Source organism: Orbicella faveolata, unplaced genomic scaffold (assembly GCF_042242905.1).
Source record: "Orbicella faveolata isolate gen_17 unplaced genomic scaffold, um_ofav_v1 contig_1, whole genome shotgun sequence".
Classification (NCBI taxonomy): domain Eukaryota; kingdom Metazoa; phylum Cnidaria; class Anthozoa; order Scleractinia; family Merulinidae; genus Orbicella; species Orbicella faveolata.
This window is the reverse complement of record NW_028301536.1, coordinates 12,377,003-12,402,934: the sequence shown is the minus strand read 5'-3', so window position 1 is coordinate 12,402,934 and position 25,932 is coordinate 12,377,003. Positions and strand designations below refer to the sequence as shown.

At 38.6% G+C, this 25,932-nt stretch overlaps 2 protein-coding genes and 2 long non-coding RNA genes across 9 annotated transcripts; 2 read left to right on the top strand and 2 right to left on the bottom strand.

Moving 5' to 3' along the window:
- Window positions 1-70: 70 nt before the first annotated feature.
- LOC110041762 (RING finger protein 122-like) lies at window positions 71-8,972 on the top strand. The gene is made up of 6 exons (XM_089289624.1): window positions 71-177; window positions 3,648-3,783; window positions 4,794-4,860; window positions 5,795-5,842; window positions 6,442-6,521; window positions 7,253-8,972. Exons 2-6 carry the CDS (start codon window positions 3,674-3,676, stop codon window positions 7,383-7,385), a joined length of 438 nt encoding a protein of 145 aa, XP_089145750.1. The 5' UTR covers window positions 71-177; window positions 3,648-3,673; the 3' UTR covers window positions 7,386-8,972.
- On the bottom strand, window positions 1,489-3,468 carry LOC149118121 (uncharacterized). Its single transcript, XR_016207228.1, has 2 exons — window positions 1,853-3,468; window positions 1,489-1,669 (listed from the first exon to the last, which is right to left on the bottom strand). It is a non-coding gene; the product is annotated as an uncharacterized LOC149118121 (long non-coding RNA).
- LOC149118120 (uncharacterized) lies at window positions 3,753-12,385 on the bottom strand. The gene is made up of 2 exons (XR_016207227.1): window positions 12,167-12,385; window positions 3,753-3,819 (listed from the first exon to the last, which is right to left on the bottom strand). It is a non-coding gene; the product is annotated as an uncharacterized LOC149118120 (long non-coding RNA).
- Window positions 9,109-25,866, top strand: LOC110041761 (uncharacterized). Of its 6 annotated transcripts, none has more exons than XM_020747081.2 (8): window positions 9,109-9,360; window positions 15,540-15,640; window positions 15,913-15,988; window positions 21,737-22,858; window positions 23,220-23,539; window positions 23,768-23,864; window positions 24,109-24,260; window positions 24,624-25,866. In XM_020747081.2, the coding sequence occupies exons 3-8, from the start codon at window positions 15,938-15,940 to the stop codon at window positions 24,769-24,771; spliced, it is 1,890 nt and encodes a 629-aa protein (XP_020602740.2). In that variant the 5' UTR covers window positions 9,109-9,360; window positions 15,540-15,640; window positions 15,913-15,937; the 3' UTR covers window positions 24,772-25,866. The 6 variants fall into 6 exon arrangements, with proteins under 6 accessions (XP_020602740.2, XP_020602737.2, XP_020602739.2 ...); XM_020747078.2 differs by lacking the exon at window positions 9,109-9,360 and adding an exon at window positions 12,568-12,844; XM_020747080.2 differs by lacking the exon at window positions 9,109-9,360 and adding an exon at window positions 14,190-14,876.
- Window positions 25,867-25,932: the final 66 nt, after the last annotated feature.

The window sequence follows — 25,932 nt, the reverse complement described above, 5'->3', positions numbered from 1 at the left end:
ATGGACCCAGCACCCCACCCCCACCCCTCCCTCTTCCCTTTCTTCGTATTGGCATATCGCAATGAACGTCGGGAAGCAGAACAAAGCCATTTTAATCTGGGCCTCGAGGAAATGTGGAACTCTTTCTTCAGAAAGACACTTACAACTCACGGATTTTGATCGCAATGGTTAAGCCAGGTCAGTTATTTGTTTCCATTTTCATTGCCTCACTTTTTTCTGAGCTGAATCAAGAGGGACCTTGCAGATTATTTTCCTCCGCTGCATCGAAGTTAGCTGCGTAGCTTAGCTTTGTTTTGAAGGTAAACAGCAACCGTTATTAATAAGCTCACTATAGTTATGGAAATTAGATGTATTTGGTATGCCTTTTTGCTTAAAAACTTCGTTTGATTTGTACATTGATAGTATCAGTTGTAGGAAAAGTTGAAGATCAGATTCGAACTGAAAATTTTTGTCGACCTTAGGCAAATAATCTGACTGTCCGATTAAACAAGCCGTGTCTTCGATTTTCATCAAGCTTGAGACCTTTAGAATGAAAATAACACAACAGCAAGAGGCAATATTGCTGTCGAATATTGTATTAAACCAGCGGAAATAGGGATGATTCCTTTTACAGGCTTGATTACCCTAGCAACACGGGATAGAACGACGAATACATGTAACTGGGTCAATAAACCAAAGCATAATCTTGTTTAGTATTCATGAATGGTTGACGGCCAGCGTTCGAGAAGGAATGTTATTTTGTTTAGGTACAGTACAAAATATGAAGTCTTAAAGGTTTGTACCAGGAACGAAAGCGATGCAAACCATGCATAATCAATGAAAATAGATGAAAACAAATGCAATTTACAAATACTCTTACTGATCTGTTTCTAACACTAATCCGACCTCGTACTGTCTGAATTAAGCTTACATCATCTATGTTGCATTGGCGCTGCTGCTCATATATATGTATTCACAAAAAACACAAGCAATGTACGATATTGTGGATTTACCTGGTTTGAATCTCATGACAGATCGATTTGTCTTCGTCTGCAGTTTAGTATTAGGGACCTTAGTTACGAGGACGGGAAGGCCAGGACGGCAGTGGTCGCGGGAAACTTTCGCGGGTCCCGTCGTGTCCCCAAAGACAAAATGCTAAGATGTGTATTTTCGTAAAGGACAGCGGCGTCAATAACGCGAGCTTCGTAAAAGATATACCCAAAAGCAATGACTTCCTTTAGACTAAAGAGATGGTAGAAATCTTATCCTATAAAGTTTAAACGATGGTGAACAGTCAATGCTGAATTTATTCTTCTTTCTTTGTAATAAAGAAATCAGAATTTTCCTACGAAAAAATAAACGAACAACCTGATCGACCTACGTCAGATGGCTTTTACCACCGAGCGTTTAAGGACTTTGAGAATCCTGTCGTTAGAGAACCCTGACATTGGGTGAACATTTTGATTTCCATCTGTAATTGTAACAAGCATTATAAAAATAAAGCAAACATTACATCAAAACAACAGTAAACATCAGTTTGCAACTGTGCATTTTATTTGCTGGATGGATGCTTTCATGGCACTCATTCTTACAACATTTTATCGACTGTACTTACACTGATGCATTCTCAATGCACACGGTTTATATTTCGTTTTGAGCTTGTACACTTGTGACAGCGACTGAACAGTGACTGCAGAAACACAAATGAACAGAGACAAGGAATATTTTAGTTCACATTTTTTTTCGTATTTCAGCGTAGTATTTCTACACTGCAATCACGAAAAATGTGAACTCAATAAACATTCTCATTAATATAACTGAAAATAAGGTCGACTGGAACATTTCCAGGGCAAAACAAGAGCAAAGTACTCACGTTGTCCATATGATGGTAGGTCGGGCGAAATGGCGTCCTCAACGAGATGACAACGGCAGAGAAATGAGTCAAGAGTTCTTGTGCACATGCCCAGTTGAGTAAATTTACTCGGGATAGCCGTCTTAGGTCTTCCTGTCCTGACATCTTAAGGTCCCTAATGATTCTTGCAGGATATCTCAATTTAATTACAGTTCAACCTCTATTAAGTAGCCACCCTCGGGGAAATGGATAGTGGTCGCTTAAAAGGGGTTGGCCGCTTAATAGAGGTAAAAACAATAGAAACGCCCTTAAATTACTGGCCGCCTAATTGGAGTGGCTGTCTAATAGGTGGCCACTTAATAGGGGTTGGACTGTAGTGGCCACAAGATCTGGTCACATAAGTAATGAGATGATGCATGTGTTTTTGTTCGACTGCATTTTATGATTATTTTAATTAGCCTCATCACTCTTGGCTGGTTTGGCATTTCTCAAGAGAGATGATCTTCAATGATCTACAATGCACTGTTAAAAAATTCCCCGCTGGTGATGAAAATCTGCCCAGAGTCTGGTTAAACTGGATGAAATTGAATATGCTGATTGGTCAAATAGCTAATTTGTGTGAATGAAAAACTATCTGTTATTTTAGTCTAACATTAGACCAGGATACTGGCCCTATGTAAAAACCGTATAATTTGAATTTTTTTTTTTTTTTTACTTTGACAATATATTAAAAGTCAGCTTGATAGCAAGACCAAGAGGACACAAACAAAAGAAATGAATAAACATGTCATTCAGTTCCCTTTGTTTGTGTCCTCTGAGCCTCACTATCAAGCTAAATTTTAAGATATTGAAAGTGTCCTATTGGGAGACTAAAACATGACTGTTGTAAAATTGAGCAACCTCATGCAAGTCTGCAACACTGCAACTATTGCATAAAAACATTCATTGAATTTGTTTTTGTTGATGTCAGTCTTTTGACACCTTTGAGAACCAGATATGTCATAATTAGTTCTTTCCCCCTTTGTTTTCAAACTTACAAATCACAACTTACAAAGGGATTCCTAATGAGATGAAAACGCGTCCTTAAAATGTTAGTACTCATTACATGGATTAATGTTTCTTTGACAGCAGTGGTAGTTCCAAGTAAAGCAAAAACATTAATAAATTATGTAGTGCAAATTATTAACAGTTATTGCAGTAGCTATCAGTGTGGGATACTTTCTCAGCTGTGAATCACAGGTGTTCTTTTTTGTGAAATGTCAACCTGGCCTAGAGGGATGAGATGCCAGGCTCTTAGCTCTAACAGGCTAGAAATAATGTAGGCATGTTTACATAACCTGATGCGGAAATGAGGGGAGCTACTAGAACGAATTTGAAAGTTTATGAATCCCACATCATGTGGGACATCACATGGGGTTATTTTTATTGACTAATAAATTGTAAGTACTTTCAACTTTCCAAGATGACTTTTTGTTGTTGATTGTTTTCTTGTAAACAAGAAATGACTTTTCAAAGTCATTTTAATGTTTAAGTCTAGAAATTAATTAAGTGTAATTTGATATCTTAAAAATAGCATTGTGGAAAACAACTCTAGTCTGTATAGCTTATAAGACCATGCACTATATGACCAGAATTTTATAATTTATAAATTAATAACAAACAGAAAATGGTACAGGTTGTAACATGGCCTAATATGAACATGACAAATCATTTGGAAAAATCTGAAAATTTTTGTTAAAGTGTTTAAAGTTAAGCTTCACTGAAAGTTGCCAAGCTTGGTTATGTCTGATTTTTGACTGGTCATCTTTCATTTCAGGGTAAATCTGTCATTCAGCACTGGTCATGACTGGTGAAGATTATCTTAATGACCCATCTATATTCTTGTTGCCCATTGTCTTCATTGGCTTCCTTATTCTTGGACTTTGTTTTGCATTCTGCTGTTATCTTTTAAGGTATGGGATAGTTGAGACTTAAGTATGTACTTTCATCTGCAGTAAGATAGTATTCAGTGATTGTAAATTTACCAACTGAAGGTGAACACTTTAAGGCCACTGGGGCTGCTCTAGCTGGTCTGATTCATAGAAAAAAAATGCTACAACAATTACACCATTACTCATACAATAATAAAAGTATCATGAATAAAACTTCTTACAGACTCCTCCATAGTGTGGAGACCTCAATATACTTCTGCCACAAATTAGTGCCCGGGGTGCTTATTTTAATTTTAGAAGAAGACACGGGACACTTATTCGAGGGAGGGAGGGGGGGGGGGGGGGCGCTTATTTAATTTTTCCCAAATCATGGCCTGACATGATCTTTTTTTTTTAAATACATCATCTGGGCATAAACAACAACATAAGCTGTTTATTCGATGTTTATCCACATAAAAAGCTGATCCTAAAGTTAAGTTTAAATCATGGCTCTGTTAGTACTTGTACAGTAATTTTTTTCCAAACGTAACATTTTCACAAATTGAGACAATGCACAAATCTAATACTACATGATGAAAACTACACATCCTTTGTCTCATTGCGCATCCACAAAATTGGGGGAGGGGAGGGGGCGCTTATTCGAGGGGGGTGCTTATTTGTAATTTTTGCCAGTAGGAGGGGCACTTTTTTGAAGGGGGCGCTTATTCGAGGGGGGGGGGGCACTAATTTGTGGATTTACTGTATTCTCTACCTGTATTACATGGACACCTACATGCCTCTCTAGTGTCTGTTTAAAGGGTTAATTAGTAGCTGTATTGCAAAGTGAATTTGTGTGATAAATTGGAGTCATGTCACAATAGCAAAACTTGGCAGGTAAATTGTCATGTGGTTAATATCAGATGAGAAATTAACTAATGTTAGCGAAAAAAGTTGCATGGCAGTATTTTGAAAGGGTCTTGTTAAAAGAGGGAAAAATTGTATTCAAATGGTATTCATCACAGACTTGAAATGTAATATTTTGTTCTTTCAAGGACCAGCGATGAGTTGAGTGCAGATGTAGAATCTTCAAGAAGAATTGAATATGATGGCCTAAGACGGGTAATTCTATGAGATTACTATCAGTACTCATTTTGAAAAGTTCTAGAAAACGCTATTAACAGTTGTATAAAAGGGAACTTGCTTTCGAAACTCTGAGGCCTTATTTTTTGATCATCACCAAATGAGACAGTACATGTAGCTGCAAATTGGTAGTGAATTTGCCAGGATAGCAGCTGCCACAGGCTGGCATGAAAAGGAATGCAATGTAGAGATCGGATACATCTGAGGGTGGAGATGATATCGGGAAGAGAAAAATGTATAGTGTTCCTTCTTAAAATATCTTTTTGTCTTGCATTGCTTGCTTGGAAATATTGTGTAAGGCCCCAGTTATATGGTGTCAGGTACCCGAGACAACCCTCCCCCAGAGGCAACTTTATCAAGCATTTATATTTGAAAACCTAATCCCTGCAGGTCAAGTGAAAGTTGACCTTGCATGATTATTCTTAACCCCTATTGAATAATCAAATGTGTAAATATCCCTCTTTCTTTGAATTTTCCTCGGTCATTGGATCACAGTGGGTTTTGCTGAGCTAATTTTCACTTCATTGATACAAATTTCTGCTTTAAATCCTAAACCTAGGCGTTACGTGACACTCGCCATGACAAGAGTTGTCCCGGTTGGGCAAGCTACGGCATTTATATGAAAAAAGTTGTCCCACCTACCAGGGTTACCCTACCTGCCGAGGCAAGACAACTCACCCACCCGAGTTGTCTCACCCCCCGGAGATGAGTTCGCAATCCTAATCTAAAAGATTAGTTGCATTTTGCAAAGAACTAAGCTAAAAGTTAACTCAGCCAGGGTGACTCGGACCTAAGTTTTAAGTCAAGGGAAATTTTGAACATTTTTGATGTACTGTCATGAATTACAGTTTTAAAAATTGCAAAAAGAATCTGTAATAATATTATATTTTTGGTTTATTTTGCTATTTTCAAGGGAAACTACAGGAGGAAATGGCTAAAGAAAGTTTCTCTAAAGAATGATGTAAGTGTTCAAATCTTCACTCTAATGTAAAAAGTAAATAAATATATAGTAGATTTGAGGAGAATCAGAAATTTTGTCAAACTGATGCATTAAGTTTAGCCACTGATTATGAAGTTGCCACTCCAACAGCCACTGTTGAAATTGAAGTTTGTGTCATTTACTGTACCAAGATAAACTGCCAAACCAAACTTCTGCAATATTGTATTCATTGTAGGGATCAGCACATTTGATTAGGTTCTTTGAACTGGGCTACAATGGCAGCTAAAAGATTATTTTGAGTTTCTGCATGCAAGTGCTATTTTGTAACACCGTCGACTGACAAACACTTTTCAGTTGACTCTGCAGATGACCCCCACTCCTGCTGTTGAATTGTCTCCAGTCACCAACGTACAACTTACGGCCCTTTTCAGAACTACCCTCACCCAGACAATCACACCATATATGAATTGTTATTTTCACTGTGCAAAATATACAAGAGCCAATGAATTGATTAAACATAGCTAGTTACAATTTTTCTTTGTTTGTGCATATATTTGAGGACTTATTATTCTCACAACCACTTTGCATAAAGCCCATCGATATTGTATTTTGTTTCTTAGACATGTGCAATATGCTTGGATGATTTTCAAAACAAGGAGGAAATCAGCATTTGTAGATGTGGACATGCTTATCATCACAAGTGAGTCAATAAAGGTTCTTGATCACACTGTGCAGCTGGTTAATATCATATTCACATTGATTTCTGCAAGGGGCTCCATGTAAGTGTAGAGGCGTCAATGAATAACAAGGAAAATTGGAGAAGATGCTCCTGCAAAACCTGGAATTTCAGAAACCTTGCTTTTTAAAACAAATGTTAGGTGTGAAATCCAATCAGAAACCCTGTCCAGTTTCTTAAAACAATAGCACTATAGCAGACATTGTCCTCCTACCCTGCTCCGTCCATGAAACCAACTGACCATTTTTGTATTTTCGGTTTTGGAGTGGAACTATAGCTCTCAACTGAGTCTAAACCGGGGAGTGATAATGTGGTAGTTTTGACTAATGTATTTACATCCTAGCTTGTCGCCTCCCAATTCAAATCATTTGATGATTCATTTGGGAGGTTACAAATAAATAAATATTATTGTTCTGTTTGCACATACTCCCATGCAATGATCTGCATTTGGCAAATTGCTCAATTGTAACCTCCCAAAATGAATCAATAGCAGTCTGAATAGAGTCGCAACAAGAATAGAAACATGTAAACTGTCTATTCAATACTGGAATATGAAATCAATATGATCTATTTGTGAACTTGTACATGTCTTAAGGTGGGAATGGGAATTAACCAAAATCACCACTGACATAAACAGATTGAAACTACTGAACAAATATATTAATTTACTACACACGGTTGTTACAATTTTTCAGATGTATTATGAAGTGGATGGAAATTAAAGAAACATGCCCCATATGTCAGCGTAACTGCAGGCATGAAAATGAAAACGGAAATGCCAATGGAGGGGAGAGAACACCATTGCTGACAAATCCTTTAGAGCTGTGAGAGATACAGCGCAGCACAGAGTTTTAAACAGTTTGAATAAAATGTCACAAGGAATGGACTGATGAATCAGCTCAACGGAGTGTGTTTGAATAAACAGTTGCTGACTTTATTACACATTATGCCTGCGGCTGGAAAAGCAAGATTCTTTACCTCAGAGTACAAATGTCTCTGCGGATATTTTATTGAGTGATTAATTGATAATATGCTTCTTGTTTTTACCTTACGATTCATTCAACAGCTTTTATTAAGAGCTTTTGCGTGACTGTGCAAACATTTATTTTTTCCATAATGGGAAGCATCATTTGGCAAAAATAGGCAAAGTGACATAATGTCATGGGAAGTTCCAGTTTGAGTCAGATTTTAATTTTATTCCTGAATGTCAATTTTTTTTATTATTTAAATTATTGTAAAAAGTAGATTTACACATATGTAGTGGGGATTTAAAACTGGGGTGTTTTCAACTGTTAGATTTCTCGGCTGTGTTATGTAGTCTTACTCCATCAACTTATGTAAGTGTCAATTGCTTTCTACACTTAGGGAAGAAACTAAATGACAACTTGGCACCGCTACCAGTTTAAGCTTGATGATACCCTTAATCATGGGTGAAGGCAAATCAGCCTACAGTCGAACCTCTTCTTACAGCCAGCCTCACCCAATGGACACTTTTATATTGCAGCCAGGTCACACTTGCTTCCAGAGTAACTACATCTCACATATAATTTCTACCTCCACAATACTGACACTCAGGAGAGCTCCTTTTGTGACCGTATTGAGGAGGTTCAACTGCATTACCGTGTTTATCTCTTGTTAGCTGTAGGTTATGTTACAGTAACTTGTTAACCTGTGTAAATCCGCTCACTCTCCTTAAGATCTTGTTGAGTTGGTCAGTCATTAGGATCTTTAGATTGGACTAACAGTACAAGAACGATTTACAAATTTCAAATCAGTGATCTTTCCAGAGCCCTTGCTCCTTGTGTTAGTTTCAAGTTGAGAGGGTCGCTCATGGGATGAGATGGGTATGTGACGTGAAAATGTGAAGTCTGCAAACTAGAATTGAAAAGTCGCACTCTTACTCAAACTTTAAGTCCCCTGACATTATTACGGCATGGCCTAAACTGTTGATCGAGTACTTGTGTTAGACTGTTTCTTACATTTCGCCGTGTTAGAGCTGAAAAACAGGTTCATTAGGTTATTAACAAGTAGTAGTTTATCCGATGGCGTTTGGTTCACGTGATAAGTTATAAAGCCAATCACAAAGCCATCTACAGCAGCCAATCAGAAAACAGGTGTAATCTGATTGGCCAAGACAACGTAGGCAACAAAATTTGGTGTTGGCTTTGCATCTGTTGGCGGTGAGAGTAGATAGTAATACAATTTATTTTGATTGGCTGGTAAACAAATAAAAGCGTAGAAATAGGCCAATTTAGGGAAAACCAGCGGCCTATCTGTTACGTTTTAGCCAGATATTGTGAATATATTTTACCATAGGCAGCGTTTAATGAATTTCTTTTGTAAATATAAGTCTTACCATGCGTTTCGTTATGACGATGGAGCACGGTATTTAATAAACTGAATGGGAGAATCGTAGTACGAAGTGTCAATATCTGTGTGCACGGTCAGTCGCCCGTTAAAGGTGAAAGAAATTTTCCTCAATGCTGTTATTGCTCATACTGTATCGTAACGACTCTATTGTTTGTTGTTATTATTTCTAACCAATTAATGAACTTCAGAAGTTTCAAAAAAAAAATCGACTGACTCGATCGTCAGATCATGTTTTCTTTTTTTTTTTTTTTTCAGTTTCACTTTTCACCTGTTCTCATCGTGACACGGGTACTGTAGAGCCCAGGACTCTGTTGCATTATATAGTGTTACAAGTTGAGGCATGTTAATTGATTTCGCCACGAGGTCTTACGATTTGTTAATAGCAGTGGATTTTCTAAATCTGTTTCAAGCTACTTAACTTCTACTACCCCAGGTCAGTATTCTACAGTTTAATAGTAAAACACTCGAGATGTCAATATGCATGGATAGAAGTCTGTTCAATAGAGCGTCAGCCGGGTATAAACGTCATGAAGCCCCATGAATCTGCATAGAACTGTTTGAAATATAGAAAAGTATACTTCATACAGTATAGGGTTGTCTTGAATAATGTTTAAAGTCAGTTGGTTTCGGCGCTAAAGCTGCAGTCAGTAATAATTTACATTAACTACAAAATAATTTAGGGTTAGCAGGGGACGACGGCCTTATTGAACGCTGTTTCGGAAGAACAGAGTTTTTTCCCTCGAATCAAAGTAAACCGAAGTCGTGAGTTTGGACAAATTTACTGCAGAAAAACTGGTAATAGGTCCGTGCAGTGCAAAAAGTTTTCGGGTACGTTAACAACGCACCTCACAGGTTACAAAAAACATTCGGGATAAAGCTCGGAATGTTTTGGAAATTCTTCATTATTATACATTACTTTATTATTACTCAGTTCTACTCAAAGAGCGTTCATCAGAGTTCTTCCCCTTATTTTGGTTTTGTTTCAAAGTTTATCGTTCGAAAGAGCTTAAACCTTTACAGCATGATCGTGCTAGCAGGTGAGTACTTAACATTTTACATATTTGCTTTTTAAATTGATCTTGACATAGTGCAATATTTTTCATTGGCCGGGCTCTTCCTAATAGTTGACCCAGCTAAAGTAATATTGATACATTTTCAAATTAGAAAACGTGCTTTTTCACAGAAGATTTAAGAGAATCGATCCATTTACAAAAGGAATCTCTTTTTACTGTTCTTTACTGTCCATTCCACTTTTAGGGTACGGGACACAGTTGATACTCTTTCAAATTTACGACCTTTAATTTGCAAGGACCTCTAGACTACCTTCCTGTGTGAGCTTTAAATAACACAGCGGTACCCTTTATATGCAAATACACCGCTATCAGGCGGAAGAGACCACTTGACATGTTTGGTTATGTTTATGTACCTCCATCCCTAAGGCTAGCAAAAATAGTTTTTAAGAACGTTCATCTTCAAGATGGTTATGAGTTCGGTGGGGAAAACGTTTCTTTAGTCAAATTAAAGGCGATTTTATACTTAACAGACGAACTTTGGAGGGATTTTTATCATCCAATCTTGATAATAATGCCGAACAAGCATGCCCGCCGTCATAACGGATTCAGCTTTGATCTCAAGCGACCATCTTACTGAGTTTGATTCATCAGCCCTTAGGCTATATTCACCGCTATATTTCCACAACTCTTAAATGTCTAAGAAACATGTGCAATATTTTAATTTCAGCCCATCTTTATAGTAAGAAGCTTGGCTATCATTTATGCCCTAAAGGAGGCCATTTTATGCTGTACGTTGTAAGGTATTATTAATTGGGTAGTTTTTATCATAAGACAACGAACTTTACAATGCCGGCAACGAACCGTCTTTGATGTAAGCGAAACGTTGTAAAGCGGAGATAATGTGGTACTTGACTAGTGGCCTTGATAATTGCCCGCATCTGACTTTTCGAGTGATATCCCACGTTTAGTCACAAACTCGGTCATCAAACTTATCTAGAAACATTTGACCAAATCAGTTTCACTTTAATAGCGTTGAAACGAGTCTTCCAAGCCGTCTTCTTGGAACGGACTCAAATCCAAAATGGCTGACGGTCCGGCGTTGAAATTGAAACTATTTTTTAAAAAAAAAATGCCGTAGAAACTACCTCTATTGTTCTTCGTTAGCCAATTAGATATCGAGGACTCTAATCTGTTTGAGCCGAGTTTGCAAAGTACAGCCGAAGGGTTCGATTCTTTTAAACCTTTTGCGGGAATCCGTCACGTGACCCTGACATATGAAGTTAGGAGGTAGCTGTGAAAGAACTCCTGGTAATATCTATTCAATCGGAAAAAGATCGACTGCACGGCTAATCCTAAGACTTGGACATTTTTGCTTCGCATTTCATCCCATCTGGATGAAAATAACTCTTAATTGGTTTTGCGATCAAATCAGTGGGCATGACCAATTTCTTTTCACTGAACCACAGACTTAGAAGAAGGCCCTTGTCATAGCTTGATTATCATTGCTATTTTCTGGTATTTTCCTCGACATCTAACGGCGCATTCTAGCTATAACACCGTTAGGATCACACTTAATCAACTTCCTATCTTAAGATCAGACTCTTAACTACGATCTCTTGAAAGTTGTTTTCTAATCATCGTAATCAATCTCGAGCAATGATTGTAGAATCCTTATCATGGCCAGTTTTTATTTGTTTAGTTTGGAATAAGGTTAAGATTCGATGACTGTTTCACTATCATGTGGCGTCTCCACCAGGGACCCTTTTGAAGCACTGCTACTATTCAAAATTCTAAACCTTGCAGTGGTCTTTCTCATGATAGAGCGTTGCCGGGATTTGCATGGGAAAATGCTGTTATAAATCACCCAAAGAGAACGTTTTCCTTTTGTGCCAGTCAGAAGTTATTGGGGTCGTAATCAAATATCACGACTAAATTATGTTCTGTGTGTTAGAGACGATTGATTCAAAGATGTCTTGGCTTTGGCTACATGTAGTAAAAAGTTGTTATATACTTCCACATTAAGTCTGATTACGACTTCTTTGTTTCGGACACATTCTGCTATCCATAGCCGCACTGAGCAGCTTTGATTATGAAATAAATCCTCAAATCGTAGCTGTCGGTCAAAACATGAGCTTACATAAAAACCGTTTTATCCATCTTCTTTAATCGACAGAATATTTTTTATGAGCCCAGTCAGACCGAAATTGTTATCAGTAATTAACCTACCGTTGCTTATCTCACCCTTGTTGAGGCGTATTTTCCAGTTCTCTCCAAGTGCATGCAAGTAACTTCGACACTTTGCACGATTTTTACTCTCGATTCCTTGCACGTTATTTCAAGAACCATGCGCCATCTTAACATTAATACCTTTTAACGGCCAGTTGCTCGACTGGAAAGATCTTAATTCTAAAACAGATTAACTTGCTTCGTCGATCGTGTCCAAATCACTTCAGATTGCAGACGTCCTTGACGGAAAGAGGAGGCCGATATCACCACGCAGGGATTTTAAAACTCAATCAATTACTCTTAAAAAAAACGCAAAATTCCGTGATCTATCGCAAAACATATATTTACTCAACGAGCACGATCATTTCTTTTGTCAACATTTTTCATTACTTCTGTATGATCGTACGTGACTCTGCGGAAGGATTACCGGTATCTGACATTGATTTTTTCCTCGCGGTTTTGGCACTGAGTTGTCACAGGAAATACTCCCCGCCCACCTGTCACTTCTACGCACGTGAATGCACAGCAGAAGTTTATTATTGTTCTGTGTTCTTGTCGCCGGTCAATGCTTCATTCGTGAAACAGCACTGCGCAGCTAACACAATTCCGTCAAAGCCATTAGTGGAGAAGTTGAAAAGTACATTAACAGTGCATAAAGAAATTAAGAAGATATTGAAGGTTAGTGAGTGTATCAGGATATGCGTTTCAACGGTAAGGACGTTCAATTATTCTCAGTATTAAAGACCACAGAAGGGAAGTTTCAATATAAAGTTGAAGACACATCAAATCAGACTAGTAGGAATCCGTGAAGTTTGCTAACTTTTAAAACGTACATTGGTTTCGTAAGCTTTCTGGTCTGTTCCTAATTCTAACTTTACAAATTCATATTTGAAAAATTAATTTATGTTTGACTGAAATTCATGGATATTGTGGTCATCTCTCGGTGGACTTTCTTTAAAAATTAATTGGACCACAAACAGTTCCTAATTGAGAAAGAAAACACATCAGCTGCATGCGGTGAAAACATTACAACGAAAAAAACAAACGCTACAACCGGATCATAACAAACAAGAGGCTGGGAGCAGATACCATTTGTGACAACCAGGTGGATATTGCTGTTATCTTTCATTCTCGTGATATACGTCAGACTATAAGTCTGGTATACGCCTCAGAAGCGCAACTTCTTCCACACGCATAAAATGTGGCGCAATTTACCACGGCAAATATATTTTTTAACGAGAGCAGGTTCAAACCTACAAATATAAAATACATTGGCCGCCAATGAAGATACTCGATAGGATTAATAGTTTAGAAATGGCTCTCGTCTAATGAAAACCACAAGCTAAACCACGCGTACAAATTAGCCAAGGATCAGACAACACAAAGAATGCGTTCATTCTTGTTCAAAATGCACGTGAGATTTTTTAAATCCCTTTTAAAAGCATTCATTCCAGCTCGCCTATTTTGCTAAGTACTCACATTTCTCAAAAAACAAAGTCAAAATGAAAAACAACCGTCATTACTTTTGCCTTTATACTATTAAATAAAACCGTTAAAGGCTAGCTAAGAGTTAAAGAAACATTTTATGGATGTTATGTGAGAAAAGTCTTCTGACTACAATTTCAGGTAGGTTGCGTTTCGACTCTTGAAATAATGAGGAATAAAATGAATAAAAACACATGGCTTATAGGGATTTAAACAAATGCGGGTTAGCTTATTTTAATAATTAAAATGATAATTATATTACAGGAAAATTGGTTTCTTAAAAAATTTGCGTTGCATCTGCGAACAAGTGATAATTGCCTGGAATTGTTCTTTACTCCACTTTGCAGACTTCGATAAGTATTGATGAAAGATCACCGTTTCATAATTATGTCAACAGTTAATTGCCAAAATAACGGCCTTCGGTTTCCAGAAAAGGTTACCAAAAATAGTCATCATGTGTAAGGCACACAAAAACTATGCATGATACTTAGACGGTTTATTTAAAAGATGTAGAGTAAAGCAAGATGAACTTTTTTAGCAACTGGTGGAATACTCCTCTCTCTCATAACACTGTTAGCTACAATTCCTGAAAACTAAAACACTTTGTATTGCTTTGACAAGCATTTCTCTATATACAGCGATTGACACGTTCTCACAAATGTGATTCCCCAGTCTCAGCTGACCTTCATTGGTTTATCTGGACAAAATTCAAGCTGTGAAGTATTATTTTTTGGCTAAAGTTTCTTTCCCGGCATATGTCTCGACGATATCTTTGGTCAACGATTTCCTTTATCGATATGAATACCATAAATAACTCTTTGCAAATCCTTGATTCTGCGAACAGAAGTAACCAAGATTGTCAACAATGTTATCATTCAACCCCTTACACGGCGTAACGGTCAATTCAAAGGATTCAATATTTTTCTAGCAGGACATCTCGCTATTTTATCGCAAAATATCTATTTTATCATATAATTACAGGCCTCCCTTCCCCTATTCCGCTGATTGTCTGGCGCGCGTCAGTTTGAAATCAGCGAGGCAACTTGAAAAGAGGTCAGTTCTAAGAGGATTTCACTCGAGAGAGACCATATATCCAGCGATTAACCTCGCAGCTGGGTTGAAGTCTACTGCCGGTTTGTTAACTCACTTTCCCGAGTACGCACGATAGCAGGGTATTGATAAAATCCATCTTATTACACACATAAGACCACAGCCGAGGAAGAAGGTAGGGAGTTTTCGATCTTTCTCCACCCCAGACGCTGTCATGAACATATTTCTTGGCCGCGTGGTTTTAAGCTTTAGCTTGTTAAGACACATAGCAGCTGTGAATCCAAATAGAGATATAAGTACTGCTGCTGCATGTAGCGAAGCAAATATTATTTTTAGTGATTAAACCTGTCACATTTTAATCATTTCTCACATTATCATGTAGAAAGAGAGGCAAATTTTGAGTGTTTCGTTGCGACTGAATTTAAGCGTGGGTGTCTCCAGCGCGCGGCCGGGAGGCTAATTAGCCAAATCTACGGTCATTTTTAAGTGGCTTGAAATAAGTTGTCTTTGTAGTCATAATAACATTTTTGCGGGACGTAAAACGCCTCCATAACACTCAAAACAGCTGCATTTTTGTGCTCTAGGAACGTCAAAAAGACGTAATGCGTCGGATGGTGGTCATCTTACAGTTCGTCCGCCTGGCGCAAGCCTGCAGGCTGTGTGTACAACACGGATAAATCGGATCATTTTCGGCTTTCAGTTGTCGCTATTTTCGAGGTCATCACGGACAATCAAACACAAAGGTCACAATGAACTGTCTTGATTTCAAATCTGACATGATCTGACATGTGTCCAAATACAAGTGGTCGAAGAACTAATTTTGTGTTCTCCTCAACAGTGAGCTATCTTCCGTACAATCACGAAACTACAGTGACCTCAAGACGCGATTAAGACAGACAGAAGGGAATCTTGTACAAGCGTGTGCTTTGTGGAGAGACCGTAAGTGCTAGCTTGTGTTACGGCAGCGAAAGATTAAGTTTAATTTTTGACGTCATCAAAACGTCACCATATTTCATTTGTGCCTCAGAGTTGTATTCTTTTGTCCGTTCAATCAAAAGAGACAAGAAAAACAAACAAGCATCTTGATTTGCATTCTGGTAATAGCAAGGCCTAATTCAACTCTACATCTGATAATAAGCTTGCGGGTTCATATGTGTGGGGGTAGGCAGTGTTCACTACAGCTGTTGTAAATTCTCTCCTTTCTTGTACAGGGGTCCAACCTGAAAAAACGTCAGAATGGCTACACTCGACGAGCTAAATCGCCAGGAATCTCTTCTTAAGCAGAAAGTAAGTAGAATTCTTTTGTTCCTACATTGATCGATCCTTCGTATGGCTGCCAAAGTTTTGTTACTAACGCGCCGGTGACATTTAACGAGAATTAATGCGAAACTGAATTTCTAATACTTGGCATTGCTACGGAGTTTAATTGCGACGAAAATCAGTGTAAAAAATCACGGCATAAATTGATATTGCCGAGTGTTCTCAATCTATATTGCACGAGTTTTGCTCCTAGTATCATGTCAAAGTTTTCTACTTGAGTGCGCATAGTTAATGAAGGCGCTAGCCACAAGTGAGGTCAAGGAACATGCCTTTGTATCGAAATATTTGATGTGAATACCGGGCAAGATAGCGAGCGAAAACCTCGCTCCCGCTATATTCATTTGCGTTTCGCTCTCCTATCGTGCTTGCGGCAGAATTTGAGATCGTTGGTTATCGTGATGTAGGATTACTTAAGTTTGCTTTATTCCAGAGAGGCACGAAACAAACTTTCAAGCGATGCATTTAAGCGAAGTTGTCAGTGTGGGTTCGCCTTGGCTGCCACCATCCCGTTAGATCGAGTTTCATCGCTCCATGTCTGTCTGTTGTGTCCACTGGAATTAGCAGACACTTACACAATAGTACACAGTCATGACAGTGGACAATTTACGTCCCACGCTGGGTAGCAGTCATTTAAATTAGCTTGCAACTGAAATTTCTCCGTATGCAAGCTGAGCTGCGTGTGTTTATGGTAAGATGGAGTGGCGCAAGGCCATAGTTTGTGTGTTATCAGTTTGGCACTCTCAGCTCTTGTTGCTAGTATTTCTTCAGCCATACATATCAAGATTTATTGCTTAATTAGGCCCATGTCAATGTAATTGAGCAAATGTTGGTTGTTCATTTTAGTTTTGATTTTTTTTTCACTTCAAAGCTGTGTTTTCTTTGCAAGTGCAATCCGATTTAGAAGTCGACGCCTTGTAAAAGCTAGTCCGAAATGACACAAGTCCGGCGTTTCAGTAAGGCGAATATTCGCTACCGGTGTATTGCAGATTCCTGTGCTGTAAGAGTCTTGAACATCATTCGTAGTGAAGTGTCACTTAGGGAATAGAGCACTCACACGTCGGTCATTTGCATTAGAAATTACTACGCTTATTGTCAGGCATTCTTTTGTGTTGGGATAACTCAAATAACTAATGTTTTCAGTTAATTGACATATTTTACTGTCTTGTGTGAATTTTTTCAATGCGGAATTTTAGACCATTTGCAAGTGGTTATTCTGCAGCCTCTGGGCATTCCGTTTTCGATTTTGAGATACTAGGTTTTCCAGAGCATACGTCTTTGAGAAGAAATCTTACCAGTACTTTTTGGTACTAACAGCGACATAAACAGTTGTGTGTTTCTAAGGGCACTTTCTATCAAAGTAATGCTTGAAATGCTTGTCAGTTTTCAAGAACAGGTTTTATGATCCTTTATCGGAATTATGTACTGCAAGGTTAACAGTTCACCAAAACTTGAGCTGATTTCGTCGTAATGGTCGCGAACGCGATACAGACCGAGTGCAATACCCGTCGCTATACAAAAACAGACGATGGAATCTTATTTTCATAATCTGTTTACCTTTGAACGAAAGTGTTTACTTTCGTTTGGAAGCGGGGAGAAAAACTGTTATGCCGATAAGTCGTAAACGAAAACCTGTTTGTCTCTGCGTGACTCACTGACCCCATTTCCTAAAACCTTTGTATAAATATGACTACCGTGCCGGCATAAAAAGTAAAACCTAGTTAGTAAATTTAGAGTTATTCCGTTCAGTTATGGCTGCTGGGTTTGTATAAAGGAGGGTTAAACCCCGCGGTTCTCTGCTAATATGCTTTTTTCATGGCTTCTATTGTATGACGTTTTTGTCGCGCAATTGTGAAAGTTCGATCCATGCCCGGACGGATTCACTAATGTGCTCCACGGCTGTTACTAACAATCGCGACAGATGGTTTGCTAACAGGAATTTTTCTTCTTTTTTCATACCGTGAAAAATAGTAAAGAATTTCTGCTTGAATTATGTCTGTGATGTCCCAGAATAAAATTTCATCATAATATGAATGATTATCAAAATAATATCCTAGACGATTATTTGCTTTATAAATCTGAATATGCCAGTATAAAGTTTCTTTTAATCTTTCACTCTGGCTTATTTTTGCTTTGATAATCTTTCCTTTTCGGTACCACAGAAAGCGCTTTGAGCGGCACAATGTTTGCGTCAAACAAACATTGATTAAGGCTGTCATTTTGTGCTCAGAAAATCGCGAAATAGAGCGAAGAAAGATAACAGTTTTGAGAGTTGCTCCATTATTCTGTCAGTGACTGAGGAGGTTTATCAAGCTGACAACCAGCGAAGAATTGATGAGGCTGGTCTTGTAGATAGACAGTGACAATGGGTTGATTCTTCGTCGGCATTAAAAAGGCATTGAAAGTTTGTTCTAGCTACGACGCTAAAACCATTTCTCTTTGTCGGAAAACAGAGGTCGCGAAAGAAATTCCTTGGAAAACTGTCATGTGGTGATATGATAAAACGGCACGGTCGAGAACTATCTGAGAATGGATGGTACGAGAACCATTCCAAAATATTCAGGTCGATGAAAAAAAAAAAAAAAAAATCGCCGAAAGCCGGTACTTGAACAAAATAAACAATATTGCCGTTATGCTACCGTTTTTTGTCGTTTTTTTGCTAGGTTGATCTGTTTGTTTTCTTTGAAAACTTTGTGTTTATCCAGTGATTCTTACCACTTGTGGGCTTGGGTCACATTTTATCGACTTCATTCTGAAAAAGTTGATCATTTCTAAGAAGCTTTGCTGTCAGCGTTCAATAATTGAAGCTTCAAGCTGCTATTTTTATTTCAGTTTGTTTCGTTCCCGGTCCCACTCGAGAACAGGTGAAATTATTTCTGTCTATCGCCACCTACACACAAGAGTCATTCTTAGAATTTTCACAACTTGACGAGTATTTGAGAAAACACAATTATGACAAGTTTTCAAACCGCGAATACCTCCGTTCTTTCGACATGTTAAAGGTTAAAGTTTACAAGTACCTCAGTTTAAAGTAACTCAGTGATGAAAAAGAAAAGGCAGGCGTGGTTTAGTGGGTTCATCTTTTTGAAAGTTGTTTTTATCTTCGAGTTTTATCCACTTGACATAGCCGCGCCAAGAAATGTTCTATTATCACGAATGAGGCATTCTTGATTTTAATTTTGTCTACATTATGTCTGTTTTTGTTTCACCGGAAACATCGTCTGTCATTTTATCTTAAAATTGGCATGTTTATCACGGTAATATTCAGATCAAAATGCAGTTTACTGAGCAATTATTCATCGAAGTGGTAAGGGAATTCAAACTATTGATAACAATTTCGAGGTATGTCACGAAACGTGAAAATCGACAATTTCAAATCGAAGCGAACCTCCAAGGATGAATAAGCATTACCAAAGACGAACTTGAAAGTCACTTTTGGCTCAATTTATCAAGATATAAGTATCATTTACGTACTTTTTGCGAGTAATGAACATGGTAAATATTACCTTTTCTCGTGCTCTGATTAATTACCAATCACACAGTATTTGCAATAGCTTGCAAATCGCGCGCAAACATTATTGTTGGTAGCAAAAATCTCCCTTTTAGCATATTACTAACGTAACTAACTAACATAACTAATCACACAGGCCAGTATTTGCCGGCAATAGCTTGCACATCGCGCGCAAATATTATTTTTGGTAGCAAAAATCTCCCTTCCTTTTAGCATATTACTCACGTAACTTTCATATCGTACTTCTGAATATCAAGACACCATATTGTATTTTTGTATTATGGTAAATATTCCCCGGTAGAAGTGGTAATACCTCGTCAAGATAATTACTCCTCGCTTTAAACTCTTTATATGTCACTTTTGGTTTTGATTTTATCTTTTCTATGACTAGCGCGAGTCCAAATGATTTATTATCTTTTCTTTTTGGTGACATTTGAGAACACAATACGTTGAGAAGGGTCGTTGCAAATTTAAAAACGCTTTAAATCTCATTTACAGCACGTACTGAGATAACACTATGCACAATGCGTAGTTAATTACTTGTCTGGAATATGCAGAAACGACGGCTTTACTGAATAGATCGCAACTTAAGATTACACTGTTCAGTTTGACGATCTTTTGACCTTATTCTCAGTCAGTGGAATCATAAAACAGACGTTTCCACCAAAAATTGAATTGAACTTTTTGAATTCTCTAGTTTCATTACCGGTGCAAAAGATCTTATCGAAAGAAAACTTTTGGGTACCTTTTCCAAACACACCATCCCAGTATACCTATTGAAGTAGACAGCTAAGGTCCCATCAAACTATTCATGGTTCTGCATTTCTCCGTCGTCCAATGAAAACACAGTCTTGAGCAACAGCCGCTGTTCGGGAAAGGAGCCCGCGCTCCTAGGGGAACATACAGCGGACTCGATAGAGCGGCGGAAATCGAACCTAATAAAAACAACAATGCTGGACATCCTTATTCACTTGTTGCTTTTTAAAGTTGTTGACCCGCTCTCCGGACTTTCTTCAAATTCCATCTCAAATGGTTGTGATCAAATAATCAATTCTTTCCCACTTGAATACGTGCACTGAACAGTTTAAATGAGCGGCTTGTTATTCGCCAAGGAATTGCGTAAACTTTTAGCTTATTTTAACACTCGATTAAAATAAACTCATCATGGAATATCTATCTATCTATCTCAGTCGTTTCCCTATTAAATGAACACTTCATGGCCACTTCAGGTGCTGAATGATATTAGAACAAGCTTGCTTTTATGTTCCTAATTTCATTACTTACATTTCGATGTGCAGACTTGGCCGAATTCGTTATCATTTCATTGACCTGAGGTGTGCAAAGCTTCCCCATAGATTCTCATCTCATATGACTTGATCGACAAACAGCGGCTTTCTTGGCCCAACTTTCATCCTTTCTTGCTTTCGAAACTCTTGAAGCGTTTTCGCGTATTTTCTCTTCCTTTATTCGCAGAAGTTTGTTTTCGGGCATTTTTCTAAACAGTTTGTTGAGCAGCACGTGAGCATGGAAAAGATGGCTGTTTTGAGAAAGATTTACATTAATACAATACGGTTTAACGTAGGAGCGAGGCAATGTAGAGACGATGCATAACATCCAGAGTTCTTGAGTTTTATTAGCATTCAGACTGTTTTAAAATGAAGAACTTAGGCTACATACAAATTTGTTTCTTAGTCTGTGCGTTGAAGCAGAAACTCCGCAGAGAGTTTCACGGAGGTCGTCTCTGGCAGAACAATTTTCTCGGAGATACTAGCCTATTTTTGGCTACTCAAATCTGAGATAAAATAAAGTTTTATGTATGTGTATGTATGTATTTATGTCCTGAAAAGGTTGCAAACTTTTCTCTGTTCAAAAGAAACTATTTTAATTTAACTAATGGAAGTGCGTGTGCGAAAAATAACATGTACCATATTTTAACTGCAGATACACTCACTTACGATAAAATATATTCTCTTTCAGATTTTATATGATAACTTGTACTAGCAGTAAATTCAAATTCCATCGCTAGATTGAATTATATCGCCAACAGTTTTGCAACCTACTGATTGGCTCTGAAACGTATTGCTTGGCTATTTATGGCTTAGTGTGCCTGGGTAGAAAAGATTTTTGCAATTGGACAAATGGTCGTAAAGGGCCAAAGAAAAATCATCAAGGCCGAATTACCTAACGCATGTCTGTTATTCTTGCAGCTGGAAGGGACTAAAAATATAACAGAACGAAGGCAACTCAGGGCGGAGTTACGAACGCTGAGAGACAAGAAAGAGAAAATGACAGGTGAAAATGGTAACAATTCGCGCGCACCCGCCATGTCATCTAAGTTCACTATGGCTGTTGGGAGCTCAGCGAAAGAAAGTTATCAGGAAAGAGCCAATCGCATTAACAGAGAAGAAAGTCCAGCAAGAAAAGAGAACGTCGCACCTAAACAGCCCAGAAATACGCGCAGCACTTTCAGTTTCAAGATGGCGAATAAAGAGGAAAGTCCGCCTGAAAATCGCCCCAGTGAAAGTAACACTTGGAGGCATCAACACAACCATGTTAGATCTAACCTCGAAGAGAAACGACCGAGGAGGGATCAAGACGTTAATAACAACACAGAGTTGAAAAGAGAAAAAGAGAAGGAAGCAGAAACTCCGCAGAGAGTTTCACGGAGGTCGTCTCTGGCAGAACTGTTTAAAATTGACCAGGAAGCTCTGATCAAGAGTAGAGAGCAGGAAGCCCCTTCACCACCCCCACAATTAACAGTTTCGTCTTCATCGGTGATGAAGCGAGTGCCCATGGAAACCCATCAAGATTCAAAGACCAAGCAAGACTTGCTACAGAATCTAGGGCGCCTTCGAGGCCGAAGAAGGTCGGTTCGTGAGATCGAGAGAAAGGAGGAACTGGACGGCCTGATGTATGTAAAGAGTGGAGATTCAGTTAAACTGGTTAACACCTCGGAAGGCGACGACCAGGTCAAGGAGCAGAGAAAAATACGGCGGTCCTCACGGAAGGAGAGCCACGAGAAGCTGGCAATTGAAGGGAACACCATCACCAACCGCAGTGAAACGGAGCTCACAGCCATTCAGGAAAGCCCGCGATCTCCAAACGCAAAGAAACGATTTGAATATGGCAACGAAAACAACCAACCTCAAAAGAGGTGTGAGGAACCACCCAAAAGAGAGGAACCTCCTAAAGCAACCCGCATTTGGCAGCCTCCTCCCCCGAGGGATAGCAACGCGGGGGCTGGCCGGGCATCGAGGCAGTGGTCTGATCCAGGCCCTCAGAGGGTGGGACCTCCCAGACCTAACTCATTCTTACCCTCCAAAACTGATGTAAGTTCCTTTGTAATTTATCTAAAAGAGTCAGAGATTATCATCACCTTTGTGCTTTTAAATCGTCTACTTGGATTTTTTTTCCAAATAGAATTCATAGTACATACTTGTGAGGTTAGAACATCTTACCATTTTGACCAAACTTCTTTCAATGCAACCATACCGAAAAAAATAATAATTTATTCAGATACGAGAACACAAAATCTTTAATTTACAAGTAGTATCATAGTTACATACACATTATTCCGAGGTGTAACTCATCAGGTAATCAGCCGAGGTGTAATTCCCGCCAAAAGTGGACTTGATCTATTAATATTATTAGTTTCTCATCGGTTTTGTTGTCTTACTGTGTCGTTTCCAGGGTCCCAAGTTTGGTCGCCCTGGAGGCAGGCCACCGTCAGACCCATTAGGTGGAGGCATGGGTTCCGTTAAGGACCGCATGGCTTTTTTCAAGAAAGCTGCAGAGGACGAGAAAAGAGCGAAGGAGAAACAGTTTGTACAAAAGACTCCAACTCCGTCCGTAAACAGGTTTAATGCAACTACGCCGACCAGTCCTTCCGGTCCAACAGGAATAACGAACAGAGCCAGTACAGCCAGTACAACCGGTTCAACGGGTCCGACCACCCCAACAAGTCCAACAGAGAAAGTATCGCTCAAGAAAGCGCCGGATCCAAACAAGGCGTAAGTTAGAACTACGAGTTGTGGGTGAATTAACATGTCGCTTGCGCAATCTCAAAATAAATTTGGTGGGGAGGAGTGAAAATAATGTTGTAATAGGGTAGACTGGAAAACCACCAAAAAGTTTGGCTTATATAGGAACAATTCTGCAGTCCATATTGTTCCAATTTGATTTTCTGTAGAACTCCTCTCTGTTAGCGCTATTTTAAGTTCTTTTTCTTTCATCTACAGTCCAAGGGAACTGAAAAAGAAACCTCAACTGAAAAGACAGATGTCGGTATCTTCGTTGATCTTGACGTGGTGTAAAGATGTCACGCAAGAGTATGAGGTAACTAACAACTGTGACACGGTTAATTAGAGTCACGCAATATTAAGCGTCTTTCGTAGGAATATTCTGGTTTGGATGGGATTTTCAATCACTACAGTTATTTTTGTCACTGAACGAACAAACGCGACTACCTAACAGTGAACTGTAACGTGCCTTCTTGATTTTGGTTTTCGTCAGTTCCATCCTTAATTCAGCAAACAGGTTACTGAATTTAAAGCGGAGTATTTTGTCTGTTTTACTGCAGGGAGTAAATATTACTAACTTCAGTGGTAGCTTCAGTAATGGTTTGGCGTTCTGCGCTTTGATCCATAAATTCAACCCTGATAAGTTTGACTATAACTCGCTGTCAGCGGAAAATAGGGAATACAACTTCAAGTTGGCATTCGAGACTGGGACGTAAGTATTCATTCTTGATTTTACTGTTCATGGCAAGGCAATAATGTTGGTCTTCACAAGTACTGATATCGTCCATGTATTTAAAGAATTTTGCCGTGTTCTTTTGCAAATCTATGAATCTGATTGGTTCACACAGTTGTCCATTCGCCAATAGACCGCAATCGTGTGCGCGGTGCCTTTGAAAGGAAAAAAAATATGTTGATTTTTGACTCAAAATTGTAGGTTTTCGACAGTTACCTTTTGTAGTCTCTACCAAAGCAATAAAACTCCTCGCCCTCGTTTTCTATGAGTGTCAGAAAGCTCAGTAAATTTAATAACAGTGGCTGAACATCTAATAGTGACAATCGTTCTTTGTGTTTTCAGGTCTGTTGGAATACCTGCTCTTCTTGATGTAGAGGACATGGTTCGTCTCAAAAAACCGGAACCAAGGAGCGTCCAGTGCTACGTTCAAATGATATTCAGTAAATATCGACCAAAGGACATGGACATGTCAAATCTCATTATAGCTTGAACATTGTTGCTTCTAATTCGGTTCAACTCCAAGTTAGAAGCCTCACTTTGCATATCAGAAGGCTTCTTTATTCCTCGGCTTTTCGTACGCGTCTCGCTAAGAGAACGCTTAGACTGAATTGTGACTGCATGCGGGATGTTCAGCACATGGGAACTTTACACTCGACGATTTAACTGCCAGTATTAACAACTTTGATGGAGTGGCTTTCCACAAAGTGCTTTAACCAATCACAACAAAGACGTTCTCATCCGGTCAATCAGCTGCGAAACCTAAACCTTAACCTGTGATTGTTATTCGGGGTGTCCCACTTTTCCCGCGCTTTTAACAAATCAAGTAATTTGTATTCCCGCGCCTACCCTTTTCCCGCGCTTACAGCTGGTTACATACTTTCCCTCGGCTGGTTCAGGTCACGTGTTTGTTCTTTGAATTGTGATTAGCTGCTCACCTTAATTGCAACCGTTGGAGTAAGCCCGGTAACAACCTCGGTTTCGCGTTTATGTTCATTTAGAAAATTCACGACTTCCACCACCTCAACGTTTTAAAATGACGTTTTCAGTGAAATTTGAAATTTTTCTGTAGTGCTCAGGCGTTAGACCTGTAGAAGTCTAAGAAGACAAAGGAAATTGTTGTGAGCCAATGTTGTTCATTGCTATAAAAAATGTTGAACGAGTCTATAGAGTACGCATGCTCAATTTTATTGTACCTTAATTGGACCTTATCTCCTCGCAGTCCTTCGTTTTATTGCAATGTGGTGGTCTGGGGAGGAAAATAAACTGTACGACGGAAGACACTCGTCTCGTTAGGAATTTTGAAAATTACTGTTTTATATAAGACGGTGATGTAATTCATGATAATTCATGAATCCGTACATTATCAAGCTGCGTGATGTTTGGAACTGCCAAGCACAAGTACAAGTATCATGTATTTATACTTAACAATTAATGCCTGTATTTTAGGCATGTTCTTTAAAACTGAATTAGTTTTCTTATTGAATCACGTTGAAATTTGACACTGTAGGTTTTGTATGTAGATTTTTTTAGAAGATTGTTTCGACAGAACCAATGGTAAGGTTTAATAAAGAATTTTATCCTCACACCTGTGCCTTTTGTCAGGTTAATTGTTTATTCTTCTTTTAACACGTAGCCACATGCACACATTGTA

Bases quoted from the DNA above. Each gene is read 5' to 3' on its own strand.
- LOC110041762 (XM_089289624.1), top strand. From the start codon at position 3,674: ATGACTGGTGAAGATTATCTTAATGACCCATCTATATTCTTGTTGCCC. The intron at 3,784-4,793 runs GTATGGGATAGT...TGTTCTTTCAAG, and splicing joins TTCTGCTGTTATCTTTTAAG to GACCAGCGATGAGTTGAGTG. The intron at 6,522-7,252 runs GTGAGTCAATAA...ACAATTTTTCAG, and splicing joins GGACATGCTTATCATCACAA to ATGTATTATGAAGTGGATGG.
- LOC110041761 (XM_020747081.2), top strand. From the start codon at position 15,938: ATGGCTACACTCGACGAGCTAAATCGCCAGGAATCTCTTCTTAAGCAG. The intron at 15,989-21,736 runs GTAAGTAGAATT...TTATTCTTGCAG, and splicing joins AATCTCTTCTTAAGCAGAAA to CTGGAAGGGACTAAAAATAT. The intron at 23,540-23,767 runs GTAAGTTAGAAC...TTTCATCTACAG, and splicing joins GCGCCGGATCCAAACAAGGC to TCCAAGGGAACTGAAAAAGA.